The sequence below is a fragment of the Heterodontus francisci genome, chromosome 29 (genome assembly GCF_036365525.1).
Source record: "Heterodontus francisci isolate sHetFra1 chromosome 29, sHetFra1.hap1, whole genome shotgun sequence".
NCBI lineage: Eukaryota > Metazoa > Chordata > Chondrichthyes > Heterodontiformes > Heterodontidae > Heterodontus > Heterodontus francisci.
The window spans coordinates 14,935,910-14,950,810 of NC_090399.1; the positions used below are offsets into that span (position 1 = coordinate 14,935,910).

At 43.6% G+C, this 14,901-nt stretch overlaps 1 gene segment (V, D, J or C); it reads left to right on the top strand.

The window, feature by feature from the left end:
• The first annotated feature begins 1,282 nt into the window (after positions 1-1,282).
• LOC137346153 (Ig kappa chain V-V region HP 91A3-like) lies at positions 1,283-14,598 on the top strand. The segment is given in 3 exon segments: positions 1,283-1,434; positions 7,520-7,873; positions 8,997-14,598. Coding segments are annotated over 3 exon segments (582 nt in total).
• Positions 14,599-14,901: the final 303 nt, after the last annotated feature.

The window sequence follows — 14,901 nt, forward strand, 5'->3', positions numbered from 1 at the left end:
CAGACAAAGCAGTTCATGGAGTGCTGAAAGTATAGCAGGCTTGGCACTCTTGATTATTTCAGGGGTGATGCAATCCTTCCCAGGGGCTTTTCCGCTGGCTAGAGAATCAATGGTATCACTGAGTTCTGATTTTGTTGGCTGTTCGTCCAGATCATCCATGACTGGCAGAGACTGGGCTGCATTGAGAGCGGTCTCACTGACAACATTTCCCCTGGAGTACAGTTCCAGGTAGTGCTCCACCCAGCGGTCCATTTGCTTGCGTTGGTCAGTGATCGTGTCCCCTGATTTAGAATTGGGGTGGGGGGCAATCTTCCTGATGGTTGGCCCATCAATACTCATCACTTAACCAATATTGCTAAAGCCAATAATTTTTTTAAATTTTCTTGGGATCTTGCTGTTGCTGGCTAGGCCTGCATTTATTGCCCATTCTCTAATTGCCCGTGAGAATCTGCTCATTATTACAATGCTGCTTCTGCAACGTTGCAGCCAGAAAACTGGCTGTCGTGTTTCCTGCATTACAACAGTGAATGCACCTCAAAACAAAAGTTCTTAATTGGCGGTAAAGCACTTTCCGACGTCCCTGAGGTCGCGAAGGCGCTATAAAAACGCACGACTTTGTCACTTGTCACCCCCGGGGTCAGTGTGACAGTTCCATTTGTCATGTCAGTAACTCCATCCCGCTATGAGCCAGATATCAATCAGCTCTTAAATACCAGCTTAGTTGGAACAAAAGTGAAACCAGTTGAACTCATTTTCTTGACGAACATCACCATAATGGGGAAACATTGGTTCCCATCTTTGCGCACCGGATTTACCACATTAGGAGACTTTTTTGTTATAAAAAGTAATAAAAACCTACATTTTTAAATTAACCGCATCACATTAACTACATTTAGATGTCAACTTCTTCATATTATTTATGGCCGCATTTGCACCGTTCAATGGAGTGAGGCCAGTCAAAATTCAGAGAGTCATTCGCACGCTGGTTATCTGGAGGGCACAGATCCGCATTTCATATTGCACTAGTCATTTCTAACTTACCCCTCAATCCCCTCCCCCCCTCCACAAACTGCTCCTTCGAACACGTCAAGGTGATTTGATGACGATATTCCCTGTGGGACTGCGGCATCCGCTTTCTGAAGCTTTCCATTTGACTGGCTTGAAAGTCATTGGTTCACAATGTAGCAGATGGTGTCCAAACATTTTTCAGTGTGAATAATCCTAAAGGGGTGGGAGGATGGATACAGAACGTTCTGGACATAGTATCTGACCATAGGTGAGTGACAGATTATCACTACCTTTTTACCTCTGCGTGGAAGGTAATTCCATTCAGTCGGTGAATTATGCGCCTATAGCCTCAATTAATATGATTGATATAAGTTGAAAATAACTGAGATGGAAAGTTACCTATGACACCCCGGAGAAATTTGGAATGTAAGTATCAGTACCTGGCGAGTTCTGTTCCACTCGCTTTTGATCATAAAACTCAATGCTTGGTGAAATTGGGCTTAACTGCATTTATATTACCTAATGCGTTAGGAATAATATTTTGTAAGAAGCATGTATATTTTAAAATAATTCTTATTGTATCATACAGTAAAAGAGCAATCAGTGGGTGAGCATTTGAAGCTTTAAGCATCGAGTCATAGAGAAATGCAGTACTGAAACAGGCCCTTCAGCCCACCGAGTCTGTGCCAACCACCAACCGTTTATACTAATCCTAAATTAATCCCATGTCCCTACCACATCCCCACAATTCTCCTACCACCTACCTACACTAGGGGCAATTTACAATGGCCAATTTACCTATTAACCTGCAAGTCTTTGCCAGTGGGAGGAAACCAGACCCACACAGCCAAAGGAAGAACTTGCAAACTTTGTACAGGCAGTACCCAGAACTGAACCCAGATTACTGGAGCTGTGAGGCTGTAGTGCTAACCACTGCGCCACCCTTAGTTCCCATGGCTATTTTAATGTAGTTTTATTTCCTTTCTGCGTTACAATAGGGAACGACATCTCAAACATCCAAACAGCTTCAATATAATTGCAATAGTAGAATAAATGGGTTAGAAGCAAGCAAATGGGCAGAGGGAAAGATGTTGTTTAGACATGAGTGCTGAGGGAGATGAAGGAGGAGATTTGTAAGGAACTGACAGTCGTCATGTGGAAGGCAGTGGACACAGGAACATTAAAAACAAGACAATGTTGTGTCCATATTCACAGACACAGACATTGACACCTATAGACCCATTGCTCATTCTTTTATTACATGTAAGATAATGAAAGCGATAATCAGGAGCAAAGGCGAGGATCGTTTGTACAATGACCAACTATTCAACAGGAAGTAACATTGATTCAGAAGGGAAAAAATCATAACTGACCAAACTCTTCAAACCATCTGAGGTACTGAGAGGCCAACAGGACGATGACTAACTCTATTATGTCTTCACCTGGACTCCCAAACAACCTTTGATAAAATCCAGTGCTAAAAGTAGTTAAATAAAATCAAAGCTGGAGTTTCAGGATACGTCCTGGGAGCATTTCAGCTATGAAGAGAGACTGAAAAGGCTAGGGTTGTTTTCCTTAGAAGGCTGAGGGGGACATGATTGAGGCATACAAAATTATGAGGGGCATTGATAGGTTAGATAGGAAGAAATGTTTTACCCTTAGCGGAGGGGTCAATAACCAGGGGCATAGATGTGAGGTAAGGGGCAGGAGGTTTAGAGGGGACTTGAGGAAAAGAATTTCACCCAGAGGGTGGTTGGAATCTGGAACACACTGCCTGAAGAGGTGGTTGAGGCAGGAACCCTCACAACATTTAAGAAGTATTTAGATGAGCACTTGAAATGCCATAGCATACAAGGCTATGGGCCAAGTGCTGGAAAATGGGATTAGAATAGATAGGTGCTTGATGGCCAGCACAGACACGCTGGGCTGAAGGGCCTGTTTCTGTGCAGTATAACTCTATGACTCTATGAATAGGGAAAATGCGGTAGATTTTAAACTTGAACATCGGTAATAAAGTGGGCCTTGTGGATTGGCCGTCTGCGATGGGCCAAATGACCTCCTGCTGTTCTGTGTCATTTCATGATAAAATAAGTGAGGAAATCATTGTTGATTTTCCAGGTACCAATCAAATCACTTAAGTGATCACTTACAAACTGCATTCCACATTCTGTCCTTGGAAATTCCATGTGCTCACATTCCTCACTTGCTCATTCAAACACTCATTCGTTTTTATTGTTGTTCCCTCGATATTTGCCAATTTATTTATTGATTGACTATCAAGGTGGAAAACTTTGTTGCGGTGTTTAAATGGTTTCTTTTTATCTCTTTTTGTAGTTCTGTTTGACATTTTCTTTGAGTACAAAATAACGACCATTTGGCTTCTATGGGATCTAATTTTCCTTTCAGATTTCTGCCTTATTGAATGACATGTCTAGGTATTTATCATTCTAATTTCAAATTAAACAATCTTCTTCTTTGGCCTCCTTGTCTCGAGAGACAATGGGTAAGCGCCTAGGGGTGGTCAGTGGTTTGTGGAGCAGTGCCTGGAGTGGCTATAAAGGCCAATTCTAGAGTGACAGACTCTTCCACAGGTGCTGCAAATAAAATTGGTTGTCGGGGCTGTTACACAGTTGGCTGTCCCCTTGCGCTTCTGTCTTTTTCCCTGCCAACTGCTAAGTCTCTTCAACTCGCCACACTTTAGCCCCGCCTTTATGGCTGTCCGCCAGCTCTGGCGATCACTGGCAACTGACTCCCACAATTTGTGGTCAATGTCACAGGACGTCATGTTGTGTTTGCAGACGTCTTTAAAGTGGAGACATGGACGGCCGGTGGGTCTGAAACCAGTGACGAGCTCGCTGTACAATGCATCCTTGGGGGTCCTGCCATCTTCCATGCGGCTCACATGGCCAAGCCATCTCAAGCGCCGCTGGCTAAGTAGGGTGTATACCCTGGGGATGTTGGCTATCTTGAGAACTTTTGCATTGGAGATACGGTCCTGCCACCTGATGCCAAGGATTCTCCGGAGGCAGCGAAGAGGGAATGAGTTGAGACATCGCTCTTGGCTGACGTACGTTGTCCAGGCCTCGCAGCCGTAGAGCAAGGTACTGAGGACACAGGCTTGATACACTCGGACTTTTGTGTTCCGTGTCAGTGTGCCATTTTCCCACACCCTCGTGACCAGTCTGGACACAGCAGCGGACGCCTTTCCCATGCATTTGTTGATTTCTGCATCGAGAGACATGTTACTGGTGATAGTTGAGCCTAGGTAGGTGAACTCTTGAACCACTTCCAGAGCGTGGTCGCCGATATTCATGGATGGAGCATTTCTGACGTCTTGTCCCATGATGTTCGTTTTCTTAAGGCTGATGGTTAGGCCAAATTTGTTGCAAGCAGCCACAATCCTGTCAGTGAGTCTCTGCAGACACTTTTCTGTGTGGGATGTTAATGCAGCATCATCAGCAAAGAGGAGTTCCCTGATGAGGACCTTCTGTACTTTGATCTTTGCTCTAAGATGGGTCATCAGATCTGGTATGGAGGAAAATTCCTTCTTCTGAAGACTTGAACGCATGTGAGAGCAGCAGGGAGAAGAAGATCCCAAACAGTGTAGGTGCGAGAACACATCCCTGTTTCACATCACTCAGGATAGGAAAGGGGCCTAATGAGGCACCGCTATGCTGAATTGTGCCTTTTATATTGTCATGGAATGAGGTGATGATACTTAGCAGCTTTAGTGGGCATCCAATCTTTGCTAGCAGTCTGAAGAGATCACTTCTGCTGACGAGGTCAAAGACTTTGGTGAAATCTATAAAAGCAATGTAGAGGGGCATCTGTTGTTCATGGCATTTCTCCTGTCGCTGGCAAAGGGAGAACAGCATGTCAATGGTGGATCTCTCTGCTTGAACGCCACACTGTGCCACAGGGTAGACATGCTCAGCCAGCTTTTGGAGTCTGTTTAAAATAACTTGAGCGAAGACTTTCCCCACTATGCTGAGCAGGGAGATTCCACGGTAGTTGTTGCAGTCACCCTTGTTCTTATAGAGGGTGATGATATTGGCATCGCGCATGTCCTGTGGTACTGCTCCCTTGTCCCAGCACAGGCAAAGCAGTTCATGGAGTGCTGAGAGTATAGCAGGCTTGGCACTCTTGATTATTTCCAGGGTAATGCCATCCTTTCCAGAGGCTTTTCCACTGGCTAGAGAATAAATGGCATCACTGAGTTTCAATTTTGTTGGCTGTTTGTCCAGCTCGTCCATGACTGGCAGAGACTGGGCTGCATTGAGGGCGGTATCAGTGACAACATTTTCCCTGTAGTACAGTTCTAGGTAGTGCTGCACCAGCGGTCCATTTGCTTGCGTTGGTCAGTCATCATGTCTCCTGATTTAGACTTGAGGGGGGTGATCTTCTTGATGGTTGTCCAAAAGCTCTCTTAATGACAGGTTCCAGCTCTTCAAAGTGAGATTGAAACTAGTCTGCATTCTGTTTCTCACATTTGCTAAAGGTGGTCATTGCTGAGTCATGGATGGCATCTCTGATGTGGGCCCACTTGGTCTCTGCATCCCCTGTAGGAGTGTTTTGAAGGGCTTTTTCAAGTGAAATTTGAAACCTATGTAACAGATGTGGATAAGAAATTCTGTTAGTCTTGATGTGTGGGCGGCCCTCCTGCTTGGAGTGATGCAGCTTCTTTGGTTTGAGTCTAACCTTGCTGCACACCAGTGGTCGGGTGGTCAGTGTCGCAGTCTGCACTGTGGAAACTGCGTGTGATTTGGACACTGTTTATAGAGGTTCGCCTTGTGACGATGAGGTCCAGCTGCTGCCAACGACGTGATCTTGGGTGCCTCCAAGAAACCTGGTGACAGGGTTTAGTATGAAAGAACGAGTTGGTGATGCAGAGGTTGTGATAGGTACACAACTCAAGCAGTCTCTGTCCATTCTCATTCATCCTTCCAATGCCATAGCGCCCAAGGCAGGAGGGCCATGAGTCATGGTCGGCCCCAACCCTGGCATTAAAGTCTCCCAGCAGGAGCAATGTTCGGTATTAGGAATGCTAATAATGATATTATGGAGTTCCTTATCAAACTGGTCTTTAACTTCATGTGGGGAGCAGAGTGTTGGAGCATAGATGCTGAGTAGGTGTACTGGACCAGAGACGGTGAGCAGTCGGATGGACAGTATGCATTCCGAGCCATTTGAAGGTGGCTCTATCATGCTGAGCAAAGAGTTTCTGATGGCGAAGCCCACTCCATGCTGTCTTGGTTCTTCAGGATCCCTACCCTGCCAGAAGAAGGTGTAGTCTTGCTCTCTTAGAGATCCGCTCACAGGGAGGCGAGTCTCCTGAACTGCTGCAATTTCGACATTGAGTCTACTGAGCTCGTTGTTAATAATGGCAGTCTTCCGAGAGTCGTTGAATTGTGTAAGGTCTTCCGACAGGCCAGAACACATAGTTCTGACGTTCCAGCTTGCAAAACGAAGCGCTTCTTTCCTTTTTTGTCGTTTGGTTCAGCGTTACAGTCCACTTGTCGGGCAATGACCCTGAGCTCCAAGCACCCTGAAGCAGATGGACTGTGGTGGGACAGAAGCTTTCTGACTGGGGGCTGCCCAGTTTGAGGAGGGTGGTAGCTGTCCAGTGAGATGCGATGACCTCTCCTACCAACAAAGGCAACCTGTGGTGCCCAATCTTTACACCAGTTGAGCTGGACATATAACCTGTAACTGCTGCCTTCGGTGTTGTTTTGGTCGCTGTGAGGCAACTATGGACTGACCTCTCCATGGTGCATGCCTGGGTGGATGTATAGAGGTTGTGAGTTGCCCACGCGTCAAACCCCCCCCCCCCCCCCCCTCTCGGCCTTCGTAGTGGGGTCCAAAGGAGTGCAGAGCACAACGAATGGCACCGGTATGGCTGCAGGAACTGCTAGAAACATGCCAAAGGTGACACATTAAGGGTTCTGCTCTGGATTTTCTGTAGGATTTACAATACAGGAACAAAAAGGATTAATGTTTGTATACGGGAGGAGTCTCAGCTGGCTTGTAGCGATGATATTTGTAGGTCTACCGACGTTCTTTAGAATTGGGAACGTGAGTGTGTGTTAATGGATGGAGATGATTGCGCACCTAAGAATCTCCTGAGGGCTCACAGTAGATAAGGAAATGAAGTCGTGAAGGACAGTGAAGAGTGTTATCATGTAAGGCTTGTACTTTTATTTCTCTATGATATATTACAATTAGAATGAAGGTTTTTTGAAAATAATGTTTGTGATTCCCAGATCACTGTGAAGCAATGAAACCCGCTGCCCTGCTGTGGACCTGGATGCTACTCTTTAGTAAGCTATTTGTTTTCTTACTACACTTCACTGTTGTGTAGTCTGAGAAAGTTAAGTAACTGGTGGTCTTGAAGTATATGGGGAAATGGAAACAAATTTGGCATAATGATGTTATCCCAGCTGTTGTAGTAGCCCATACAAGGAAGAATGATGTCACTTTGAACATCTAATTGCCACGAGCATTTGTCTTACAGCGACAACTGCTAGGAAGATCAAAGTGTTTCAAACACCACCTTCCATTGAGGCGAGCGAGGGAGAGACTGTCCATCTTCTCTGCACCTACAGCACATCTCACGGTCAACGGATCGGGGCTTTCTCTTGGTACAAAAACGTAAAAAACGGAACAGGAGATACCAGAGTAACTAATACATCCGAAAAATACTCGGGTAGGATAATGGAGGCGGACAGACCCTCTTTCAAAGCCAATCGAAACGCTTCTATCGCGATCACAAATGTGAAACAGGATGACTCAGGTGTTTATTACTGTCAGGTGGAGATAGTATTGGTCGCGAAAGAGTGTGGACCAGGAACCATGTTAACAGTTAAACGTAAGTCTTATACGGAGAGAAAAGAGAGTAAGAATGAGAATGTGTATGTGTGTGAGAGAGATAGACGATATATAGGCAGATAGAGCGAGAGAACGAGAGAGATGGATGATAGACAGATAGATAGATCGATGGATAGACAAACAGATCGATAGATAGATCGATAGAGAGTCAGACAGTTATACGATTAGACAGACAGACTTATAGATAGATAGACAGATCGATAGATAGATAGATAAACAGACATACAGAAAAATAGACAGATAGATAGATGATAGATAAATAGACATACGGAGTGATCGACAGATCGATTTGAAAAACTCCATAGTTATTCCATCTCTTTTTCACATTAGAAAATGTTTACTGGTTTAAACATTTCAACTTAATGCATGAGGATGACTATCTTGCAAACTGCTGCATTTCATGAAATAATCTCCATCTTAACATCATAGCTTTCAATGAATGAACGAAGACAAGCATGTCACAAGACACACAGCTGCCAAAGTATTCAGTGCAACTAGTAGCCAACCTGCATGTAAAATAATCAGCCCAATAAATGGCCCCCACTGGCCATATGTACTTGATAGTGAATATATAATCTTCATTACATTTCATGGTCCAATGGTACATGACCGGATTGTAAAAAAAATTCTAGCCATAATTCTGAACATGTTCATTTATCAAATCAGAAGGTAACATCACTCAACGTTTTTGAAAAGATATATGGCACTGAATGGATGGGTAAATTATTAATGCAAAAAACATGAACAGGAATTGTACAAGCGAATGAAGACATTGCATTAAGTAAAGCATTTTGTGAATATATAGTAAATAATGGGTATCTCTAATTACATTGAGAATAGCAAGCTAAAATCTAGGGCGAAATAGATATCTGCCTTTATTGAGAGATAACAGAGGAAGATAACACTCGGATTCAAGACGAACTAACAAGAGGAATCATTAGTACAAAGCTGGAATACCACTCTGAATACAGGGAGACCTGGTCTGAACAAATGAGTGCAGGGCTGTTAAAGGAAATGGGTACCAAGCTGAGTAAATATTGCAATGAGCCGCTGGAGTAAACTAAAGGAAGTAATTGCTGATTTGACTGTTTCATTCTCCATAGAGCAAAAACAACCGGATAACAGTGGAAGTTCTCTGCTTTGGCAGCTGATGGTCGTAGGAGTGAAACTTGCAGTGTTTGTTGTGATCATCATTCTAACAATTTCCCTCGTACATTTCTGCGGATCTGGAGGTTCTCCTGTGACAATCACTGCAAAGAGAGAGGGAATTGAGCGAAGCGGCAAGTGTGCGATGGAAAACGGTTAAACTAAACCCATTGGCATTTTGGACAGTTTGTATTTTCAGTTGGATTATGAGGTGAAATTATAAGCGAAATGATTCTAATTGTTAAATGCAAACGCAAAAAGAAAATGTATATTGTATCGTAACGTAAATTGCGCTCGGGTATGTTTATATGGCACACGTGATCTTCGTGTTGCTTTTATTGGATTGTTTTACCATTAACACATTGAGTTGTTCAAGTAATGAAACCGGTTGCGTGAAAGATTTTAGTAAATTTGATTTGACCTGGGTCCCCACTTTAAATAGTTTTAACTCATTAGGTGGTGACACAATAAAAGTGCCGTCGACCGGTGTGCTGAGATATTTACACCACGTTACCTCCTCCTTCTGGGAACCAGGTGAGTGGTAACAGGAAAGATGTAATATCAATGGAATTAAAAACAGGAAAGCACTGTGAACACGCAACTAGAACACCTATAATATTAAGCGACCTTTTATTACCTTATATCCTTCATACCCCTGGGTTATTGGGGGTTTCGATCCATGGGTTAGTGGGGGAGTTTGATCCCTCGCTTATTGGGGTTTTGATAAACATAGCAACGTAGAAAATAGGAGCAGGAGTTGGCCATTCGGCCCTTCGGGCCTGCTCCACCATTCAAAATAGATCATGGCTGATCGTCTAATTCAATACCCTGTTCCTGCTTTCTCCCCATTACCTTTGATCCCCTTGGTATTAAGAAATATATCTATCTCCTTCTTGAATATATTTAATGACTTGGCCTGCACTACCTTCTGGCGTAAAGAATTCCACAGGTTCACCACCGCCTGCCTGAAGAAATTGCCCTCATCTTGGTTCTAAATGACATACCCCGTATCCTGAGACTTTGATCCCTGGTTCGGGACTCCCCAGCCATCGGGAACATTCTCCCTGCATCTAGCCTGTCTAGTCCTGTTAGAATTTTATATGATTCTATGAGATTCCCTCTCATTCTTCTAAACTCTAGTGAATATAGGCCTAGTCGACCCAATCTCTCCTCATACATCAATCCTGACATCCCAAGAATCAGGTTAGTAAATTTTCTTTGCACTCCCTCCATGGCAAGAACATCCTTCCTCAAGTAAGGAGAACAAAACGGCACATGACACTCCAGATGTGGTCTCACCAAAGCCCTGTATAACTGCAGTAAGACATCCTTGCTCCTGCACTCAAATCCTCTTGCAATGAAGGCCAACATACCTCTCGCCTTCCTAACTGCTTGCTGCACCTGAATGCTTGCTTTCAGCGACTGATGTACAAGGACACCCAGGTCTCGTTGTACCTCCCCATTTCCCAATCTATCACCATTCAGATAATAATCTGCCTTTCTGTTTTACAACCAAAGTGGATAACCTCTCATTTATCCACACGTTATACAGCATCTGCCAAGCATTTGCCTACTCACCCAACTTGTCCAAATCACATTGGAGCCTCTTTGCATCCTCCTCACAGCTCACATTCCACCCCCACCCTCCCCCACCCCCACCCCCACCCCCAGCTTTGTGTCATCTGCAAACTTGGAAATGTTACATTTAGTTCCCTCACCCAAGTCATTAATATATATTGTGAATAACTGGGGGCCAAGCACTCATCCCTGCAGTACCCCCCTAGTCACTGCCTGCCACCTGGAAAAAGATCCATTTATTCCTGGATTATTGGGGGAGGGGGTGTTGACCCCTGGGTTATTGAGAGTTAATGGGAGGTATGACAAGCAGACACGTGGCATACAGGCCCACTTCCATGTGGTTCCGCCCTGGTGCCAAGAAACAGACACCCAGCTATGAGTAAATAGCCTCACTGCCTTGTTTGGGGACAGAAGAAGGCTTAAGGAGTAAACTGCGACAGAAAATCCAGAGTGGTGCCCCAGTAGGAGGTTACCTGTTACTTATCTAGCAGTTTTGTGGCAATTTCTGCAGCAGAGCTGGTACCAAACACTAGATTTTTTTTCCTTTTCCTTTGGACAATACTAGCGATGCCAAGAGATGGGGCCCTGATGCTTGGACAGTTCAGGGTCTCCATACTATTTTCCCAGGCCTGCACTCTGGAGAGGACACTCCAGCTTCATGATTGGCACAACATGTTAGCAAACAGTTAAAAACATCAGTCAACCTCAGGCAAATTATATTCATCTGTGCCAGCTGTGGAAGGGATTGACAGAGACAATTCAGCCTCCACAGCCACGACAACAATGTTCAACTCAGAAGTGATATACACCCCGGACGCAGTCCATCATCTTCTGAGAGGGATGGATGCCTCCTGTTACTACTGCTGCTACTGTCCTTCATAATGATTAACAGCTAATCGGTGCTGCATATTCACAGATGTTTATGTACCTCTGGACCTCAAATTGCTATTTTAATACATTGATGAAGTTTGCTTCATTGAGAAATGTTCCATTTAAAGGCAAATATTCCCCGTAAACTCTAATCACAATCACATGACTGACAGGGAATGTTTTAAATTAACAAAGAAGTATGTGCATTCACTGTGCACATCAAGCATTCTCATGTGAGGGGTAGCACAGCCTATGATAGCGAGAGGCTTCCTCTACAGTTACCCAACAATCGGTCTTAACAACACCTGTGAAAGTAACCAAACTCTTTTAAGGTAATCGTTTTATGTATTGCAATGATGTATTGCAATGATAGGGTTGTTAAGAAGGCGTATGGGGTGTTGGCTTTCAATAAAAGAAGGATTGGGTTTAAGAGCCACGAGGTTATGCTGCAGCTCTACAAAGCCCTGGTTAGACGACACTTGGAATATTGTGTTCAGTTCTGGTCGCCTCATTATAGGAAGGATGTGGGAGCTTTAGAGAGGGTGCAGTGGAGATTTACCAGGATGCTGCCTGTACTGGAGGGCATGTCTTATGAAGGAAGGTTGAAGGAGCTAGGGCTTTTATCATTGGAGCAAAGAAGGATGAGAGGTGACTTGATAGAGGTGCACAAGATGATGAGAGGCATAGATAGAGTGGATAGCCAGAGTCATTTTCCCAGGGCGGAAAGGGCTATCACCAGGAGGCATAATTTTAAGGTGATTGGAGGAAGGTTTTGGGGAGATGTCAGAGGTAGGTTCTTTACACAGAGAGTGGTGGCTGCGTGGAAAGCAGATACATTAGGGACATTTAAGTGACTCTTGGATAGGTACATGGATGATAGTAGAATGAAGGGTATGTAGGTAGTTTGATCTTAGAGTAGGTTAAAGGCTCGGCACAACATCGTGGGCCGAAGGGCCTGTACTGTGCTGCACTGTTCTATGTTCTATGTTTTATGATGTGATTCGGTACAGTCACCTTCTTGTAATAATTATGGCCATTGCTCTGCATTTCTTCTCATATTGACTTTCGTAGAGGACATTGCTTGCAAGGGAGCCTCTTCAAAATATGGGAGATATTTTATCAGGCAACACAAAGGCACAGACGTGCACAGCATGCACAATCAGTAGCATAGATCAGATCTAAACTAAACATGAGGCTAATATTGACCTGAACCATATGGCTTATACATTTTTAAGTAAATCAATATTAAAGCTAAATAATGGTTTAATGAGTATTGCTGAAAATAGAGACATGTTGGCAAAGCTTTTTTGTCTTGCACTCATCGGGACAATCCACAAGAATACCAATGAAAGGGAAAACAACAACTTTGTACTGTTTGAGACGAGAGTGCTGATTGGTTGGCAAATGAACTCTGATTGGTAGAGGCGTCACCATGGAGAACGCACCAGTTTATGGTGACTGAAAGTTAAATGCCAAGCTTTGTTTGAAATTTAAACTAGGCAGATTGACTCTGATTGGTCAAAGCATTGCCCTGAGGAATGAACCAGCTAATGACTGTCACCTATTTTGTTTAGCTGAAAAAGGCGCAATGTGTGTACATGTTCTTTCTGACTGCAAAGAACAGGGCCCTGTATATTAACACATGTAGCTTCCAGTACAGGCAAATGCACCACAGTGCCAGCTGGACTGATAATCTTAAATTGGTTGTCAGTGTAATTCTTAATGATTCGAACTCTTCAACTACAGGCAAAGAAATGCTGAAAATAAAATAAAATGCTGCGAAGAATATGGAATCAACGAATGTCTCAGTTGTACATCACCTTCTGATAACGTTTACATTTGCTTTTGGGATCTGGCCACAACACCGGTGATTTTTTTCCCTCGTATTTTTCGCCCATGTCGAGTTATCCCAGTCTCCCGAGGGCCTTAGATGAATGTAAGTTGTTTTTTGCTGCTAGGAATCAAGATACGTTGAGGCCAAACTGAGCAACGGTGGCTCTTTACTCGCCCTGATGTGTTTTTATGCAATGTGAAAGCTTTCATGGTCGTTATCTCTGATGTCAGCCCGAAAATTATCAGATTTTCTCTTTCCAATCTCAAAGTTCCCCTGCCGGAATAGAGAACTTTTTTTTTATCTCGAGGTCACAAATCCGATATTGCCGGATCCTTGTGATAAATGCTTCAGTTCTGATCATCAAGACTTTTTTTTATTTAGCATTTTAACTTGCTGCAGTTGCTCCACACTGTTGATGTCAACAACTGAAAAAAGTATGAAACATATCTTGATCTTAAAACGTGTCTGTGAGCGATAATATTTTCGCGTTGGGCCATGTAGCAGATATCTCAGAGTCTTGTTCACAACAGACCTCAAAAATTATCATCGCAATCCTCCATTCATTTACCCTGCACGCTTTTGATGAACCAGTTATGCAGGACAGTCACTAACCATAGGCCGATGTTATCTTGTCAAATTGTACAACCATCCGGTTTTAACGTTACAATAAATGCAAAATACCGCAGATGCTGGAAATCTGAAATAAAAACAGAAAGTGCGAGAATTACTCAGCAGGTCAGGTAGCATCTGTGGAGAGAGAAGCAGAGTTAACGTTTCCGGTCTGTGACCTTTTATCAGAACTGTTCATCATCTGTTTGTGGGATCTTATGATGTATCCTTAAAATGCCAAAGTGTTTCAGAGTAAGTAGTTGTTACAGAAAGTCAGTCATTGGCTAAAAAGTATTTTTCACACTGCGCGAAATTCCCCTTAATAGTTGTGTTTCATTTCAAGTATTTTCATCCAGTTACTAATAGGGTAGTAAAACTAAATCATGAGGAAGTCTGGTCAGTATAAAAATGAATCATCATTTCGTGGCATGATCTATGTTCTGCTCACTGGTAAGTTACAGAAAAGTACGTCATTGCCTTGCCATTTCACAATCTGCTTTTTTAACCGCAAATCGATCAAAATGTCCTGGGAATAAATTTGGACAGAAATTTTTCATCTCCTTTTCTCTAGTAACTGAATTATTCGTAATAAGCCCTTAAACAAAATAAAATTTATAAATTATATGTTGCATGGTGGCATTGTCTTCACCAATCTGGTACCGCAGATGCATCTGTCCATGACAGTGTTGGGAGGAGTAACCGCCACACGGTCCTTGTGGAGACAAAGTCCTGTCTTCACATTGAGGATACCCTCCATCATGTTGTGTGGCACTACCACCGTGGTAAATGGGATAGTTTTCGAACAGATCTAGCAATGCAAAACTGGACATCCATGAGGCGCTGTGGGCCATCAGCAGCAGCAGAATTGTACTCAACCACAATCTGTAACCTCATAGCCTGACATATCCCCCACTCTACCATTACCATCAAGCCAGGAGACCAACCCTGGTTCAATGTAGAGTGCAGGAGGG